Source organism: Physella acuta, unplaced genomic scaffold, assembly GCF_028476545.2.
Source record: "Physella acuta isolate Inbredline_101_S28 unplaced genomic scaffold, ASM2847654v3 ptg000079l, whole genome shotgun sequence".
NCBI lineage: Eukaryota > Metazoa > Mollusca > Gastropoda > Physidae > Physella > Physella acuta.
Genome location: NW_026731599.1, coordinates 630,001 through 648,456, shown reverse-complemented (window position 1 = coordinate 648,456; position 18,456 = coordinate 630,001). Strand labels below are relative to the sequence as shown.

At 41.4% G+C, this 18,456-nt stretch overlaps 1 protein-coding gene across 1 annotated transcript in view; it reads right to left on the bottom strand.

Annotated features, from left to right (window-relative positions):
• LOC131956582 (cGMP-specific 3',5'-cyclic phosphodiesterase-like) overlaps positions 1–18,456 on the bottom strand; it is a 52,677-nt gene that overhangs the window by 1,729 nt on the left and 32,492 nt on the right. Inside the window, 8 exon segments of the mRNA XM_059321111.1 lie at positions 3,890–4,017; positions 6,162–6,258; positions 9,136–9,219; positions 9,615–9,753; positions 13,184–13,261; positions 13,878–13,978; positions 16,111–16,198; positions 18,108–18,217. Of these exon segments, the coding sequence (XP_059177094.1) occupies positions 3,890–4,017; positions 6,162–6,258; positions 9,136–9,219; positions 9,615–9,753; positions 13,184–13,261; positions 13,878–13,978; positions 16,111–16,198; positions 18,108–18,217 (825 nt within the window).

Below are 18,456 nucleotides of genomic sequence, written 5' to 3'. Positions count from 1 at the left end.
CATTGTCTTCATGTCTTGACCCACGTGCCAACTGTGAATCGTGTCGGTCAAGTAGAACTGTCCGAATTTTCACTCCTGCGTTTCCGTCTAGACTCTAGACTGACGACAGACTGACGAGGAAGTGAGTTAAATAAAAGCTTGTAAAAAAAATATTCATAAAAAACGTTTCAATAACAAGCTTTTATGTAATGATGCACTAAAAAGTAGAAAATAAATTATAGACTACTATTTAAATAACTATAAAGAAAAGCGTGGGTCACTTTAGTATCTATTGGATACCTTTACTAATGTTAAGGAAGACACCCACGCTTTTCTTTATAGTTATTTAAATAGTAGTCTATAATTTATTTTCTACTTTTTAGTGCATCATTACATAAAAGCTTGTTATTAAAACGTTTTTTATGAATATTTTTTTTCAGTACTTTACATGTTTTATTTACAATAGAGTTACATGACTAAAAACCATTGCGCGCCTACTGAACATTACGTTCAGTAGGCGCGCAATGGTTTTTGAACGCAGCCATTACGTGATGGCGCAGCTATTGAAGGTGATGACGCGTGTGGTGTGGTTGGCTAGACATGCCTACTAATTCGGTCCAAATTTTTATTAATTCATAAAAAATTAATTAGGCATCCAATTAAGTCAAATTTAGTTTCAGATTGCATTGTCTTCATGTCTTGACCCACGTGCCAACTGTGAATCGTGTCGGTCAAGTAGAACTGTCCGAATTTTCACTCCTGCGTTTCCGTCTAGACAGACTGACGACTGACGAGGAAGTGAGTTAAATAAAAGCTTGTAAAAACAAGTAGATCTACATAAATGAAACAAGGAAACATTTTTGTATTTTAAATAAACCGGGAGTGATCTCCCCTAAACTTTCTCGAATATTCTAATATAACACTACGGGGGATGGCAACTCGGGATATAGACTTCTAGACATGATTTTTTATTCCTTTTTAAATACTCACATTTTTAAAAATAGAATATAATCTCGTAGAAAAAAGAAATGCACACCAAGTGAACGCTAAATAAAGATGTGCATAATAGTGCGCAATATTATTAGTACTTTATAAATTTACATGCGTTTTTGAGAAATCGGAAGTAGCGTAAATAAGTACTTCCGATAAACGGAAATTACTCAAAATTTGACAGAAGGTAGAGAATTAGATCTTCTACTTACATATCAAATTTCATTATATCTATCTGAAATAGAACTCAAGTTATAGGCTTTTGAAAAATTCAAAGTAGAAAAAGTACCACTTCCGGTTATCGGAAATCGCTCAAAAGTTGATACGGATCTACGATTTTGATAAAATACTTATATATGAAATTTCATCAACCTAGCTGTAACGGTACTCAAGTTATCGTGTTTACACACGGACACACACACGGACAGAATTGGATAATCCAGTTTTTCCAACTCCATTACGCATAAAACGCCAAAATTTTTATATATCTGAGTTTATAATTTTTGCCCGATTAAAATAAGTCTTCTATATCCCGGATGTGATGAAGGACTGAGGAGTAAAACGGTGAAAACTGTCCAAATTTAATGTGATTTTTGTGCACGATTACAAGACTTTCTCTATACTTCGTATATACGAGAAAGTAAAAACATAAATCCTCCTCAAAATGTGAAATAATTATTAAAATTTAAGGAGTCACCTGTTTTTTCACATTACATTTACAAGTCGCGGGCGATTTTCTTTACGTACCCAAAACGATAGATTACCCAATATAGGCCAGAAATTAACTTTAAACAACAGTGTTTGCGAGCAAGATAGTATATACTAATTAGATCTATATATATAATTCTCTTCTGGGAGACGCTAGAAAACAAGCTGTAAACGCGCTCCCTACCACCCCCATCCCTACATGGTCTGGTGAGCTGTGGTTCACTCTAAATGTTTACAAACAGAGCCGGGTTTAGTGACGACTATTAGGGGCAGATAATTTAGTTCGAAACGATTTTAAACGTAGGGGGGGGGTAATTAAGTGGAGTTTACTTTAACGGAGGAGGGGGGGGGGGTTGTCGTCCTTAACGAGCTACTTATAGTGTTATAAAGAAATATTTTCAGTGGCAGCGTTGGTAGTGTCGAATTCACAAATTATGAATAACTGAAAATTAGAAAAAAAAAAAAAAAAAAAAACTAAATAGCGGCGTATGATATGCCACGGGTCGGCTCATATAGTATATAGGCCTAGACAGTAGCCATCTGTAAATAAGAGTGGTTTCCCCTGAATCTATTATTTTACAAAAAAACAACAACAAACAAACAAGATGTCTGCTAAAAGTGCTAACGTAAATAATAAATAAGCTTGGTTGAATCTGATGAAAACGTCGCAAATCTTGATTGGTAATCTATCGTTTTGGGTACGTATAATCGCCCGCGACTAGTAATGTAAAAAACAGGTGACTCCTTAAATTTTAATAATTATTTCACATTTTGAGGAGGATTTGTGTTTTGAAAAATACAAAAATGTTTCCTTGTTTCATTTATGTACCTGTTTTCAAACAATTGAATTAAAACTTTTCAATAATAAATGAATACTAGCGATGTTTCCAACAGAAACAACCATGCTCATTTACTCTAGCAGCCATCTTGTTTAAGTTCTTTCTTTGTTAATTTATAGCGCGAGATCAGGGGAAGGCAACTCTATTTTACAAATGGCTGCTGTTTATATAGGAAATCCTGCTCGCAAACACTGCTGTTAAAAGTTAATTTCTTGCCTATATTGATATATTTAGCTATTGATTTAGGTTATTTATTCATTTATCTATAATATTTGACACAAATATATCAAAATATACTTCTATTAAAGCCTTGACAATGAGGTAACTTTTTCGTACATTACTAGCCGCGGGCGATTTTACGTACCCAAAACGATAGATTACCTCTTGATTTATTACTGAACAGTTTTTAGATCTTGAATATATATACTAGATCTCTAGATCTTATTATTTAAAAAAAGGTACTTGAAACTTTTAGAAACATTTTAAATAGGCCCTAACTTTCAAAACATAAATATTAAATATTAAATATTATTAAACAAATCCTCCTAAAATGTGAAAGAATTACTCTTTAATTTTAAATTAATTTAAATAAATTTAACGAGTCACCTCTTTTTTTTACATTAGCATCGGCCGATTTTTACCTAAAAAGGATAGATTACCAATGGACCATGTACTCTACTAGAACCTCTATCTATACTACAAGGCAAAACAGATTTCTCTGGATTTGTGCTCTACCCCCCCCCCCCCCCCCCATGTGCAGATTGGTTGTTGGGTCAGTCAAGCAAGGTCTTGTCATGATTGACTTTTTCAATGAAGAGAAATAGAGATGGTTGACTAGCAGCAGTGCAGTCGCTAGGTCGGGTGTCACCCTTCCCCCCCCCCCCCCCCCCAGAAAAAACTTTGTATATGATATATAGGCCTATATATATATATATATATATATATATATATATATATATATATATATATATATATATATATATATATATATATATATATATATATATATATAACTTAAATATGTGATTTATAGTCGGTTATTAATACCTCTGGATGTTGCATTGGTTTCTCTATAGTTAGCAAGTTCACATCATAGTATGTCCCCTCCCCCCTTGTGATTGTCAATTTGTAATTAAAAAGGCTTTTTAACTCTAAGTAATATTTAAATGAACAGCAAAAAGCTTTTTTTCTTTTTGCAATTTTTGCCTTGGTGTTACCCCCTAAATGGTGTCACTTGGTGCTGTCTGCCCGCCCAGCCTCGTGACACCACTGGCTATCAGTAAAAATTCTAGACATGTTTGGCTATCAGTAAAAACTGTAGACATGTTTGGCTATCAGTAAAAATTCTAGACATGTAAAAACTGTCGACTGACATTGCTTGTGTAGCTGGAGCCATGAGCCTGCTGGCTCAGGTCTGGTTGGGGTGATGTACCCGGGCCGTCCTGACTTTTCTCCTGCTGGACAAGTTCCCCTCGGACTTGCTTTTCTTTGTCTGTTTCTCCTAGAGTTTGGAAATCAGTTTAAAATTGAACTTTGACCTTCCAAAAAAAAAATTAAATTAAAACAACAATAAAGAAAATATAACAGAAATTAAAGCCTACTTTAGGGTTTTATTGCTTTTAGTTTAAAATAGTTTTTTCATTTCTTTTCTTTACAAAGTACAACTGCTAGCCAGTGTTAAAAAATAAAATTTTATTCAGAGCTAAATATAGTGCAATTGAAAAGCTTCTTAAGCTGTATTATAAATATCTTGTTGTAACATTTCCTAAATACCATTTGAGGAAATAATCATGCAAAATAGTATAATAAGTTGGTACACAGAATAAAGTAACACAACACAGAACAAAATGTGCTGTAACACAACACAGAACAAAGTGTGTTGTAACACAACACAGAACAAAGTGTGCTGTACTGTAACACAACACAGAACAAAGTGTGCTGTAACACAACACAGAACAAAGTGTGTTGTAACACAACACAGAACAAAGTGTGCTGTACTGTAACACAACACAGAACAAAGTGTACTGTAACACAACACAGAACAAAGTGTGCTGTACTGTAACACAACACAGAACAAAGTGTGTTGTAACACAACACAGAACAAAGTGTGCTGTAACACAACACAGAACAAAGTGTGTTGTAACACAACACAGAACAAAGTGTGCAGTAACACAACACAGAACAGTGTGCTGTACTGTAACACAACACAGAAAAAGTGTACTGTAACACAACACAGAACAAAGTGTACTGTAACACAACACAGAACAAAGTGTACTGTAACACAACACAGAACAAAGTGTGCTGTAACACAACACAGAACAAAGTGTGCTGTAACACAACACAGAACAAAGTGTGCTGTACTGTAACACAACACAGAACAAAGTGTACTGTAACACAACACAGAACAAAGTGTACTGTAACACAACACAGAACAAAGTGTACTGTAACACAACACAGAACAAAGTGTGCTGTAACACAACACAGAACAAAGTGTACTGTAACACAACACAGAACAAAGTGTGCTGTAACACAACACAGAACAAAGTGTACTGTACTGTAACACAACACAGAACAAAGTGTGCTGTAACACAACACAGAACAAAGTGTACTGTAACACAACACAGAACAAAGTGTACTGTAACACAACACAGAACAAAGTGTACTGTAACACAACACAGAACAAAGTGTGCTGTACTGTAACACAACACAGAACAAAGTGTGCAGTAACACAACACAGAACAAAGTGTGCTGTACTGTAACACAACACATGATAATGCACAGAAAAACAAGTTTATGAATAAAAAAGGGGAGACTAATCTAGATCAATAAAGTAAAAGAAATATCTAATTTAACACAGAGAATACTCTGAAATTTTTGAAAAAGTAATTAATTTAAACCCCTACAAAAGATGACAGAACATATAAATATAAACATCTAAAAAAGATAGAAATATTGTGTGAAAATATATAGTGGTAGTTAGAAAAACCAACAACTGTGGAAACAGGTCATAATGTTGGGACACCATCTAAACAATTTGTTATAGGTTGGGACACCATCTAGGCAATTTGTTATAGGTTGGGACACCATCGTGACAATTTGTTATAGGTTGGGACACTTAATAGACAATTTGTTATAGGTTGGGACACTAAAAGGCACTTTGTTATAGGTTGGGACACCATATAGGCAATTTTTTATAGGTTGGGACACTAAATAGACAATTGTGATAGGTTGGGACACCATCTAGGCAATTTGTTATAGGTTGGGACAATAAATAGACAATATGTTATAGGTTGGGACACCATCGTGACAATTTGTTATAGGTTGGGACACCAAAAGGCAATCTGTTATAGGTTGGGACACCATCTAGGCAATTAGTTATAGGTTGGGACACCAAAAGGCAATTTGTTATAGGTTGGGACACCAAAAGGCAATCTGTTATAGGTTGGGACACCATCTAGGCAATTAGTTATAGGTTGGGACACCATCTAGGCAATTTGATATAGGTTGGTACACCAAAAGGCAATCTGTTATAGGTTGGGACACCATCTAGGCAATTTGTTATAGGTTGGGACACCATCTAGGCAATTAGTTATAGGTTTATATGGGAGGTTTATATGGGAGGTTTATATGGGAGGTTTATAGAACCTGAAGTAGCAAGAGTGTGTAGTGCCTGCCAGTGCTGCCTATTGCTGAGACAACCATCATTCAATGGACTCAGTGACGCAGAAACTTTAGCAAATAGCTGGGAAAAAGTTACAAATATTATCATTCAATGGACTCAGTGACGCAGAAACTTTAGCAAATAGCTGGGAAAAAGTTACAAATATTATCATTCAATGGACTCAGTGACGCAGAAACTTTAGCAAACAGCTGGGAAAAAGTTACAAATATTTTCCTTTTTTTATATCATTAGAAAACAAAACTCCTTCAAGTTTTTCACTTTCTTTTCTTCCTTGACAGTTGGGGGAATCTTTCATCGTATAAACATTACACATAAATTGGGGGAGGGGGCACCAAGGTCGGTAATAGAGACTACACAGACAATCGTGTTCCCATGGTAACTGCAGGCCAGAAGCGATGAGACCCAGACGACATAATGACGACAGTGGTATAGATAGTGATGACAACACTCTCTACAAAGTGACAACATAGTCTAGACAGCGAGACAAAAGTTGCCCACTAGAGTTCCTTCGTGAGATGTGCTTCTCCCTTTGGTTCTGGACGCAGCTGTCTCTTTACTGGAAGGGAGGGGCTTGACTCCAGGGGGGTGCGGCATTTTCTGATATGGGGATGGGGGTGGATGCGGGTCAGAAGATCTGCGTGTTTCAAACAGGGGCTTCCCCAGCAGAAGGGAGCCCCTTTGGGGGGAGCGTGGGGCTTTCTTTGGCTGGCTGCCAAGTTTTGAGCTTAGGTTGGGCTTAGCTCTGGGTGGAGTTATTGTTTTCTTGACGTCAGCGTCTGAGTCAGTCTCAGACGCCAGCAGGTTCCAGTGATGCCGATTTGACATGAGCCCAGCATAGAGCGGTGACAACTTCGGGAACATTGTGGAAAAGGCCTTGTAAGGGGAAAACATTCTTGTTAATTAGAGACTGGTAAGTTTAGTACATTCAGTCAAAACCTCACCTCATAGACTGGTAAGTTTAGTACATTCAGTCAAAACCTCACCTCATAGACTGGTAAGTTTAGTACATTCAGTCAAAACCTCACCTCATAGACTGGTGAGTTTAGTACATTCAGTCAAAACCTCACCTCATAGACTGGTGAGTTTAGTACATTCAGTCAAAACCTCACCTCATAGACTGGTGTGCATATTATAAAGTCAATAAACAACTTACCTCATAGACTGGTGTGCATATAAAGTCAATGAACAACTTACCTCATAGATTGGTGTGCATGTGACCTACTTAGGTTTGGTAATGTTTATTTTTACATTTGTTACCTTACCATATATGGTCTGTGGTATAATCACTGGTTTTTTCCACTGTCTTAAGAAAGTCTTAGACTCAGTATTTTTCCATCATGAGATGCTTGGTTGAGACGGACCAGGATGTGGTACAGTGGTTAGGATCTCGGCGCGCCATGGCGGCGGCCGAGGTTCAATTCCTTGGTTCGAATCACTGTGATTCAGTGATTAGGGTGGCCCTGTTACGCAGTGGCCTGGATCACGCTCGCTCAAGGCGGCGGCCGGGTTTCGGTTCCCGGTTAGATCCCATGGCCCGCGGTGGTGGCCTGTGTGGTCGAGAATTGTAGCTTAAGTGGTCTAGTGGTTCGACACTTAAATAATCTGTAGCTCAAGCGGGGTAGTGGCAGAGCTGGAAAACGCTCGCCCGCTAACTTGAGTGATCTATGAGTCTTGGTGGCACACGTATATCTGGGCAGTTCTTTAACCAGACGTCTTTGAGAGAGAATAAGCCCTGTGTGTCGCTGTGTAGTACTAAGTTGTTTAAGTAGCATATTCTTATATTACTTGTGGTTAAGTAATACTATATGCTTATAGCAGTGATGTGTATACTGTGGTGATTTTTCTGAAGTGTTAAAAGCTGTGATAGTGTATCATATTATTTTTCCCACGAATTGTAAGTTGGGTTTTGTTCATTATGTAAATCTATTTTATCCTGTTTAAATCTAGTGTTCTGCCACGACTTTGTACACTCATTAAAAGTTATATGCAGATTAAATGTATTGTTGGCATGAGTAGTTTCTCTAGTGTTTCCCCTAGACATCAAGTACGAGTCCTAGTGAACTATTGTGTTAGCTTTCTTTTATTTAGGCTTGTCGCCATCTGTGTATAATCAGTTAAACGAATCCGGGAGCGTTCGCCAACTATCTGGCTGATAGATTGGAGCTCGTTACATGCACATAAAGTCAATGAACAACTTACCTCATAGATTGGTGTGCATATAAAGTCAATGAACAACTTACCTCATAGACTGGTGTGCATATAAAGTCAATGAACAACTTACCTCATAGATTGGTGTGCATATAAAGTCAATGAACAACTTACCTCATAGATTGGTGTGCATATAAAGTCAATGAACAACTCACCTCATAGATTGGTGTGCATATAAAGTCAATGAACAACTTACCTCATAGATTGGTGTGCATATAAAGTCAATGAACAACTTACCTCATAGACTGGTGTGCATATAAAGTCAATGAACAACTCACCTCATAGATTGGTGTGCATATAAAGTCAATGAACAACTCACCTCATAGATTGGTGTGCATATAAAGTCAATGAACAACTTACCTCATAGATTGGTGTGCATATAAAGTCAATGAACAACTTACCTCATAGATTGGTGTGCATATAAAGTCAATGAACAACTTACCTCATAGATTGGTGTGCATATAAAGTCAATGAACAACTCACCTCATAGATTGGTGTGCATATAAAGTCAATGAACAACTCACCTCATAGATTGGTGTGCATATAAAGTCAATGAACAACTCACCTCATAGATTGGTGTGCATATAAAGTCAATGAACAACTTACCTCATAGATTGGTGTGCATATAAAGTCAATGAACAACTTACCTCATAGATTGGTGTGCATATAAAGTCAATGAACAACTTACCTCATAGATTGGTGTGCATATAAAGTCAATGAACAACTCACCTCATAGATTGGTGTGCATATAAAGTCAATGAAGTCCACCTGCATCCTTGGTAGTTCATCTTTCCTCTCACGATCCATCATAGGCTACACAACACAATTGTTTACAATTAGGAGGTCAAAAGGTCATAGGCTACACAACACAAATGTTTACAATTAGGAGGTCAAAAGGTCATAGGCTACACAACACAAATGTTTACAATTAGGAGGTCAAAAGGTCATAGGCTAGAAAGTTTCACCAGTCAAACTAGTCAAAGCTAGTCCAACATTTAAATAAACACACAGACACACCTTCATACAGACACACCTGCACACAGACACAAAAAATCTATTTCTCCCCCCCCCCCCCTGGAAAATTGAATCAGCCTTCCCCCCCCCCCCCTCCGAAAAGTTTAATTGCGCCTCCACCCCCTACCAGGCATAAAAAACAGAAAGAAAGACTGCATACTGTCACACAGATACAGACAGACATACGAACGTACAATGGGTTTCTCCCCGAGCTTGCTCTTCTCAATGTCTCCCTGTTCAAAGAACTCAGCAGTCACTAGCTGGGCCACTTTCTTCTGGACCTCCCAGGGTTTCGTGATGGCCGCCACATCACAGGCCGTCATCATCATAGCCCTGTGGTACAGTGGTGCATCTGCTTCATATGGCATCTATGTCCCAACAGTCTAGTCTAGCATGTCATCTATCTACCACCAGTCTAGTCTAGCATGTCATCTAGCTACCACCAGTCTAGTCTAGCATGTCATCTGTCTACCACCAGTCTAGTCTAGCATGTCATCTAGCTACCACCAGTCTAGTCTAGCATGTCATCTACCTACCACCAGTCTAGTCTAGCATGTCATCTGTGTACCACCAGTCTAGTCTAGCATGTCATCTATCTACCACCAGTCTAGTCTAGCATGTCATCTATGTGCCACCAGTCTAGTCTAGCATGTCATCTACCTACCACCAGTCTAGTCTAGCATGTCATCTGTGTACCACCAGTCTAGTCTAGCATGTCATCTATCTACCACCAGTCTAGTCAAGCATGTCATCTATCTACCACCAGTGTAGTCTAGCATGGCATCTATGTGCCACCAGTCTAGTCTAGCATGTCATCTGTGTACCACCAGTCTAGTCTAGCATGTCATCTATCTACCACCAGTCTAGTCTAGCATGTCATCTGTATACCACCAGTCTAGTCTAGCATGTCATCTATCTACCACCAGTCTAGTCTAGCATGTCATCTATCTACCACCAGTCTAGTCAAGCATGTCATCTATCTACCACCAGTGTAGTCTAGCTTGCCATCTATCTACCACCAGTCTAGTCTAGCATGTCATCTATCTACCACCAGTCTAGTCTAGCATGTCATCTATCTACCACCAGTCTAGTCTAGCATGGCATCTATGTGCCACCAGTCTAGTCTAGCATGTCATCTGTGTACCACCAGTCTAGTCTAGCATGTCATCTATCTACCACCAGTCTAGTCTAGCATGTCATCTATCTACCACCAGTCTAGTCTAGAATGTCATCTGTGTGCCACCAGTCTAGTCTAGCATGTCATCTGTGTACCACCAGTCTAGTCTAGCATGTCATCTATCTACCACCAGTCTAGTCTAGCATGTCATCTATCTACCACCAGTCTAGTCTAGCATGTCATCTATCTACCACCAGTCTAGTCTAGCATGTCATCTGTGTGACACCAGTCTAGTCTAGCATGTCATCTATCTACCACCAGTCTAGTCTAGCATGTCATCTATCTACCACCAGTCTAGTCTAGCATGTCATCTATCTACCACCAGTCTAGTCTAGCATGTCATCTGTGTGCCACCAGTCTAGTCTAGCATGTCATCTACCTACCACCAGTCTAGTCTAGCATGTCATCTACCTACCACCAGTCTAGTCTAGCATGTCATCTGTGTGCCACCAGTCTAGTCTAGCATGTCATCTACCTACCACCAGTCTAGTCTAGCATGTCATCTATCTACCACCAGTGTAGTCTAGCATGTCATCTATCTACCACCAGTCTAGTCTAGCATGTCATCTACCTACCACCAGTCTAGTCTAGCATGTCATCTATGTGCCACCAGTCTAGTCTAGCATGTCATCTGTGTGCCACCAGTCTAGTCTAGCATGTCATCTACCTACCACCAGTCTAGTCTAGCATGTCATCTGTGTGCCACCAGTCTAGTCTAGCATGTCATCTGTGTACCACCAGTCTAGTCTAGCATGTCATCTAGCTACCACCAGTCTAGTCTAGCATGTCATCTATGTACCACCAGTCTAGTCTAGCATGTCATCTATGTACCACCAGTCTAGTCTAGCATGTCATCTAGCTACCACCAGTCTAGTCTAGCATGTCATCTATCTACCACCAGTCTAGTCTAGCATGGCATCTATGTGCCACCAGTCTAGTCTAGCATGTCATCTGTGTACCACCAGTCTAGTCTAGCATGTCATCTATCTACCACCAGTCTAGTCTAGCATGTCATCTATCTACCACCAGTCTAGTCTAGAATGTCATCTGTGTGCCACCAGTCTAGTCTAGCCTGTCATCAGTGTACCACCAGTCTAGTCTAGCATGTCATCTATCTACCACCAGTCTAGTCTAGCATGTCATCTATCTACCACCAGTCTAGTCTAGCATGTCATCTATCTACCACCAGTCTAGTCTAGCATGTCATCTATCTACCACCAGTCTAGTCTAGCATGTCATCTGTGTGCCACCAGTCTAGTCTAGCATGTCATCTGTGTGCCACCAGTCTAGTCTAGCATGTCATCTACCTACCACCAGTCTAGTCTAGCATGTCATCTGTGTGCCACCAGTCTTGTCTAGCATGTCATCTGTGTGCCACCAGTCTAGTCTAGCATGTCATCTACCTACCACCAGTCTAGTCTAGCATGTCATCTATGTGCCACCAGTCTAGTCTAGCATGTCATCTGTGTGCCACCAGTCTAGTCTAGCATGTCATCTACCTACCACCAGTCTAGTCTAGCATGTCATCTGTGTGCCACCAGTCTAGTCTAGCATGTCATCTGTGTACCACCAGTCTAGTCTAGCATGTCATCTAGCTACCACCAGTCTAGTCTAGCATGTCATCTATGTACCACCAGTCTAGTCTAGCATGTCATCTATGTACCACCAGTCTAGTCTAGCATGTCATCTATCTACCACCAGTCTAGTCTAGCATGTCATCTATCTACCACCAGTGTAGTCTAGCATGTCATCTATCTACCACCAGTCTAGTCTAGCATGTCATCTGTGCCACCAGTCTAGTCTAGCATGTCATCTGTGTGCCACCAGTGTAGTCTAGCATGTCATCTATCTACCACCAGTCTAGTCTAGCATGTCATCTATCTACCACCAGTCTAGTCTAGCATGTCATCTATCTACCACCAGTCTAGTCTAGCATGTCATCTATCTACCACCAGTCTAGTCTAGCATGTCATCTATCTACCACCAGTCTAGTCTAGCATGTCATCTATCTACCACCAGTCTAGTCTAGCATGTCATCTGTGCCACCAGTCTAGTCTAGCATGTCATCTATCTACCACCAGTCTAGTCTAGCCTGTCATCTATCTACCACCAGTCTAGTCTAGCATGTCATCTATCTACCACCAGTCTAGTCTAGCATGTCATCTGTGTGCCACCAGTCTAGTCTAGCATGTCATCTATCTACCACCAGTCTAGTCTAGCATGTCATCTATCTACCACCAGTCTAGTCTAGCATGTCATCTATCTACCACCAGTCTAGTCTAGCATGTCATCTATCTACCACCAGTGTAGTCTAGCATGTCATCTATCTACCACCAGTCTAGTCTAGCATGTCATCTATCTACCACCAGTCTAGTCTAGCATGTCATCTATCTACCACCAGTCTAGTCTAGCCTGTCATCTATCTACCACCAGTCTAGTCTAGCATGTCATCTATCTACCACCAGTCTAGTCTAGCATGTCATCTGTGTGCCACCAGTCTAGTCTAGCATGTCATCTATCTACCACCAGTCTAGTCTAGCATCTGACTGGGATATGAGTCTGAATAAAATTAAACGTGAGACTGACTTGAGCAAATCTTTTTTGTCCTCCTCTTCAAACTTTCTTTCTCCAGTCTCCACTAGCTGCTTGAATTCTCCCCGTTTTCTGGAATACAATCTTCATATTTACTTTAGCCAGGCACAATCTTCACATTTACTTTAGCCAGACACAATCTTCACATTTACTTTAGCCAGACACAATCTTCACATTTACTTTAGCCAGACACAATCTTCACATTTACTTTAGCCAGACACAATCTTCACATTTACTTTAGCCAGACACAATCGTCACATTTACTTTAGCCAGGCACAATCTTCACATTTACTTTAGCCAGACACAATCTTCACATTTACTTTAGCCAGACACAATCTTCACATTTACTTTAGCCAGGCACAATCTTCACATTTACTTTAGCCAGACACAGTCTTCACATTTACTTTAGCCAGCCAAAATCTTCACATTTACTTTAGCCAGACACAATCTTCACATTTACTCAACACAGTGAATGTTGCAAGACGCACACATTTGGCTAAGATCGAGCGTTAGACCAGCAGACATGTGGCTAAGATCGAGCGTTAGACCAGCAGACATGTGGCTAAGATCGAGCGTTAGACCACACACATGTGGCTAAGATCGAGCGTTAGACCAGCACACATGTGGCTAAGATCGAGCGTTAGACCACACACATGTGGCTAAGATCGAGCGTTAGACCAGAACCCACTTGAAATAGAGAGCAAGGTCCGTGGACAAGATGGCGTGCTCCAGAATTTGGATGGCTCGTCTATACTGGTCAGGTGTGAAGGACTGGAAGATGTTGTTACCCTGTGGAGACAGCAGTGGAGGACAGACTGACTGGACAGACTGACTGGACAGACTGACTGGACAGACAGACTGACTGGACAGACTGACTGGACAGACTGACTGGACAGACTGACTGGACAGACAGACTGACTGGACAGACTGACTGGACAGACTGACTGGACAGACAGACTGGACAGACAGACTGACTGGACAGACTGACTGGACAGACTGACTGGACAGACTGACTGACTGGACAGACTGACTGGACAGACTGACTGGACAGACTGACTGGACAGACAGACTGACTGGACAGACTGACTGGACAGACTGACTGGACAGACAGACTGACTGGACAGACTGACTGACTGGACAGACTGACTGACTGGACAGTCTGACTGGACAGACTGACTGGACAGACAGACTGACTGGACAGACTGACTGGACAGACAGACTGGACAGACTGACTGGACAGACAGACTGACTGGACAGACAGACTGGACAGACTGACTGGACAGACTGACTGGACAGACAGACTGACTGGACAGACTGACTGGACAGACAGACTGGACAGACTGACTGGACAGACAGACTGACTGGACAGACAGACTGGACAGACTGACTGGACAGACTGACTGACTGGACAGACAGACTGGACAGACAGACTGGACAGACTGACTGGACAGACTGACTGACTGGACAGACAGACTGGACAGACAGACTGGACAGACTGACTGGACAGACAGACTGACTGGACAGACAGACTGACTGGACAGACTGACTGACTGGACAGACTGACAGACTGGACAGACTGACTGGACAGACAGACTGACTGGACAGACTGACTGGACAGACTGACTGACTGGACAGACTGACTGGACAGACAGACTGGACAGACTGACTGACTGGACAGACTGACTGGACAGACTGACTGACTGGACAGACTGACTGGACAGACTGACTGACTGGACAGACTGACTGGACAGACTGACTGGACAGACTGACTGACTGGACAGACAGACTGGACAGACAGACTGGACAGACTGACTGGACAGACAGACTGACTGGACAGACAGACTGGACAGACTGACTGGACAGACTGACAGACTGACTGGACAGACTGACTGACTGGACAGACTGACTGGACAGACTGACTGGACAGACTGACTGACTGGACAGACAGACTGGACAGACAGACTGGACAGACTGACTGGACAGACTGACTGGACAGACTGACTGGACAGACTGACTGACTGGACAGACTGACTGGACAGACTGACTGGACAGACTGACAGACTGACTGGACAGACTGACTGACTGGACAGACTGACTGGACAGACTGACTGGACAGACTGACTGACTGGACAGACAGACTGGACAGACAGACTGGACAGACTGACTGGACAGACTGACTGACTGGACAGACAGACTGGACAGACAGACTGGACAGACTGACTGGACAGACAGACTGACTGGACAGACTGACTGGACAGACTGACTGACTGGACAGACTGACTGGACAGACTGACTGGACAGACTGACTGGACAGACAGACTGGACAGACTGACTGACTGGACAGACTGACTGACTGGACAGACTGACTGGACAGACTGACTGACTGGACAGACTGACTGACTGGACAGACTGACAGACTGGACAGACTGACTGGACAGACAGACTGACTGGACAGACTGACTGGACAGACTGACTGACTGGACAGACTGACTGGACAGACAGACTGGACAGACTGACTGACTGGACAGACAGACTGGACAGACTGACTGACTGGACAGACTGACAGACTGGACAGACAGACTGGACAGACAGACTGACTGGACAGACTGACTGGACAGTTCTTTGACATGGTCAGCATCAAACTAGCACTGCTGAGTATCATCATACACACCTCACTGCTAAGTCATGACACAATCTGACACATGCCTCAAAACTGAGTGTCATGACTTAAAATTATACCTCACTGTGTCCTGACACACACCTCACAGCAGACTATGATGATAAACCTCACAGCTAAATACAAAGATACACACCTCACTGCTAAATACAAAGATACACACCTCACTGCTAAATACAAAGATACACACCTCACTGCTAAATACAAAGATACACACCTCACTGCTAAATACAAAGATACACACCTCACTATTGAGTATCATGATACAATGATCAAAGTGGTGATGCTCCAGTACTGATGTACTATACAACATTGCCAGCGGGGAGGCCACTCTATTAGAACACACAAAATCATAAAAAAAAACTTTTAATAAGCTTTTATATAATCTACCTCTATACTACTAAAACTCAAGTTTGTTTACATCAGGGGTCTCCAAACTACGGCCCGCGAGGTCCTCTCATCCGGCCCGCGGAGATCTTTTTGTCCAAGGAAAAATGGTTTATTGGTGATGGCTGAGGAACTTTTCCCAGAAAAATGAAAGGCATGCCTGGAAGAAACTGGCCCGCGAACTGAAATTTGTTAGTTAATGCGGCCCTCGGACTGAAAAGTTTGGAGACCCCTGATTTACATGATTGAATATTTTTTTTTTGTTTGTCTGATTGGGTAATGGAGAAAATCTGCTCTATGTGTAGGGCTGTAAAATAGTATGTAGGTAGAGAACAATTTTTGTTTTCAGACAGACTGTTAATCACAAATTTATTTAAAGACGTTAATTAATTAATTTATTTATTCATAGGTAGATTAACCACATTAATTTTAAAAGTTTAAAACATTGACTTTACTTTGTGGGAATAGTGACGTCACATGATTTTTTTACTTTTTAGTACAATAAATGGTGACTTCAATCCAAGATTTAGTTGCCGATTCAAATGTTTAACGCGTTCTTAAACTAATTTTCTGTCGGCTATAACTTTAACAATACGTCCGTTTGCTATTTTTCAAATTTGGCTGGCTCCTGCTTTAGGGCAATAGAACACGGGGGGGGGGGGGGGGGGGGGGGGGGGGGCGGTTGGCCGCAAAGTCCACGAAGAGAGGGTCAAAACTGACCTCGCCACTGACCGGCGCCTTATATGAATTATATTAAGAAAAAAAACTTTTGCCGAACGACTCCCCCCCACCCCCCTTGATATTTTGTGAGGTAGTACCACCGACCCTTATTGACGTTAGATTTGTCCAGATGACATATTTTCTTATATAAACCATTGTTTGTGACAAAGTAAACAAAGGCTAAGTAAATTGGGATATGTACAGGGGAGGTAACTTTTTAAAGTAATAATTTTTAAACAATTATTTTTCTATTTTAAATTAAAAAAAAACAAAATTGGATGTGTGAATGTGTAGGCTGGTCAGTGTATGTATTGGTATTTGTGTGTAGATGTGTGGTTTGTGTATCTATGTGTGTGGGTGAATGTGAAGTGTACATATCTATGTTTGTGTTGGTGTTTGTGTGGTGTATGTCTGTGTGGGTGTTTGTGTGGTGTATGTCTGTATGTGTGTGGGTGTGTGACGACTTACTTGACTTGGAAGGCATTGTTGGTCCCCCGGTGGTCTATGTGTGTGGGTGTTTGTGTGGTGTATGTCTGTATGTGTGTGGGTGTGTCACGACTTACTTGACTTGGAAGGCATTGTTGGTCCCCCGGTGGTCTATGTGTGTGGGTGTTTGTGTGGTGTATGTCTGTATGTGTGTGGGTGTGTCACGACTTACTTGACTTGGAAGGCATTGTTGGTCCCCCGGTGGTCTATGTGTGTGGGTGTTTGTGTGGTGTATGTCTGTATGTGTGTGGGTGTGTCACGACTTACTTGACTTGGAAGGCATTGTTGGTCCCCCGGTGGTCTATGTGTGTGGGTGTTTGTGTGGTGTATGTCTGTATGTGTGTGGGTGTGTCGCGACTTACTTGACTTGGAAGGCATTGTTGGTCCCCCGGTGGTCTATGTGTGTGGGTGTTTGTGTGGTGTATGTCTGTATGTGTGTGGGTGTGTCACGACTTACTTGACTTGGAAGGCATTGTTGGTCCCCCGGTGGTCTATGTGTGTGGGTGTTTGTGTGGTGTATGTCTGTATGTGTGTGGGGTGTGTCACGACTTACTTGACTTGGAAGGCATTGTTGGTCCCCCGGTGGTCTATGTGTGTGGGTGTTTGTGTGGTGTATGTCTGTATGTGTGTGGGTGTGTCATGACTTACTTGACTTGGAAGGCATTGTTGGTCCCCCGGTGGTCCAGATCGTGACACAAGCAGGCCGCCATTAGGGCGAACACATCGACAGCATCAAACTTGGGCCGGAGCCCGCCAGTCTAGAGGAAGATAGAGCACCAAGTCTTGTACCAATATCAGCAAAAAGTCCAAGATATTTTTTACTGAGCCAGACTTTAATGAGGTGTGTAAACATACAAAGGTGTGTAAACTTATAAGAGGTGTGTAAACTTATAAGAGGTGGGTAAACTAATAAGAGGTGTGTAAACTTATAAGAGGTGTGTAAACTTATAAGAGGTGGGTAAACTAATAAGAGGTGTGTAAACTTATAAGAGGTGTG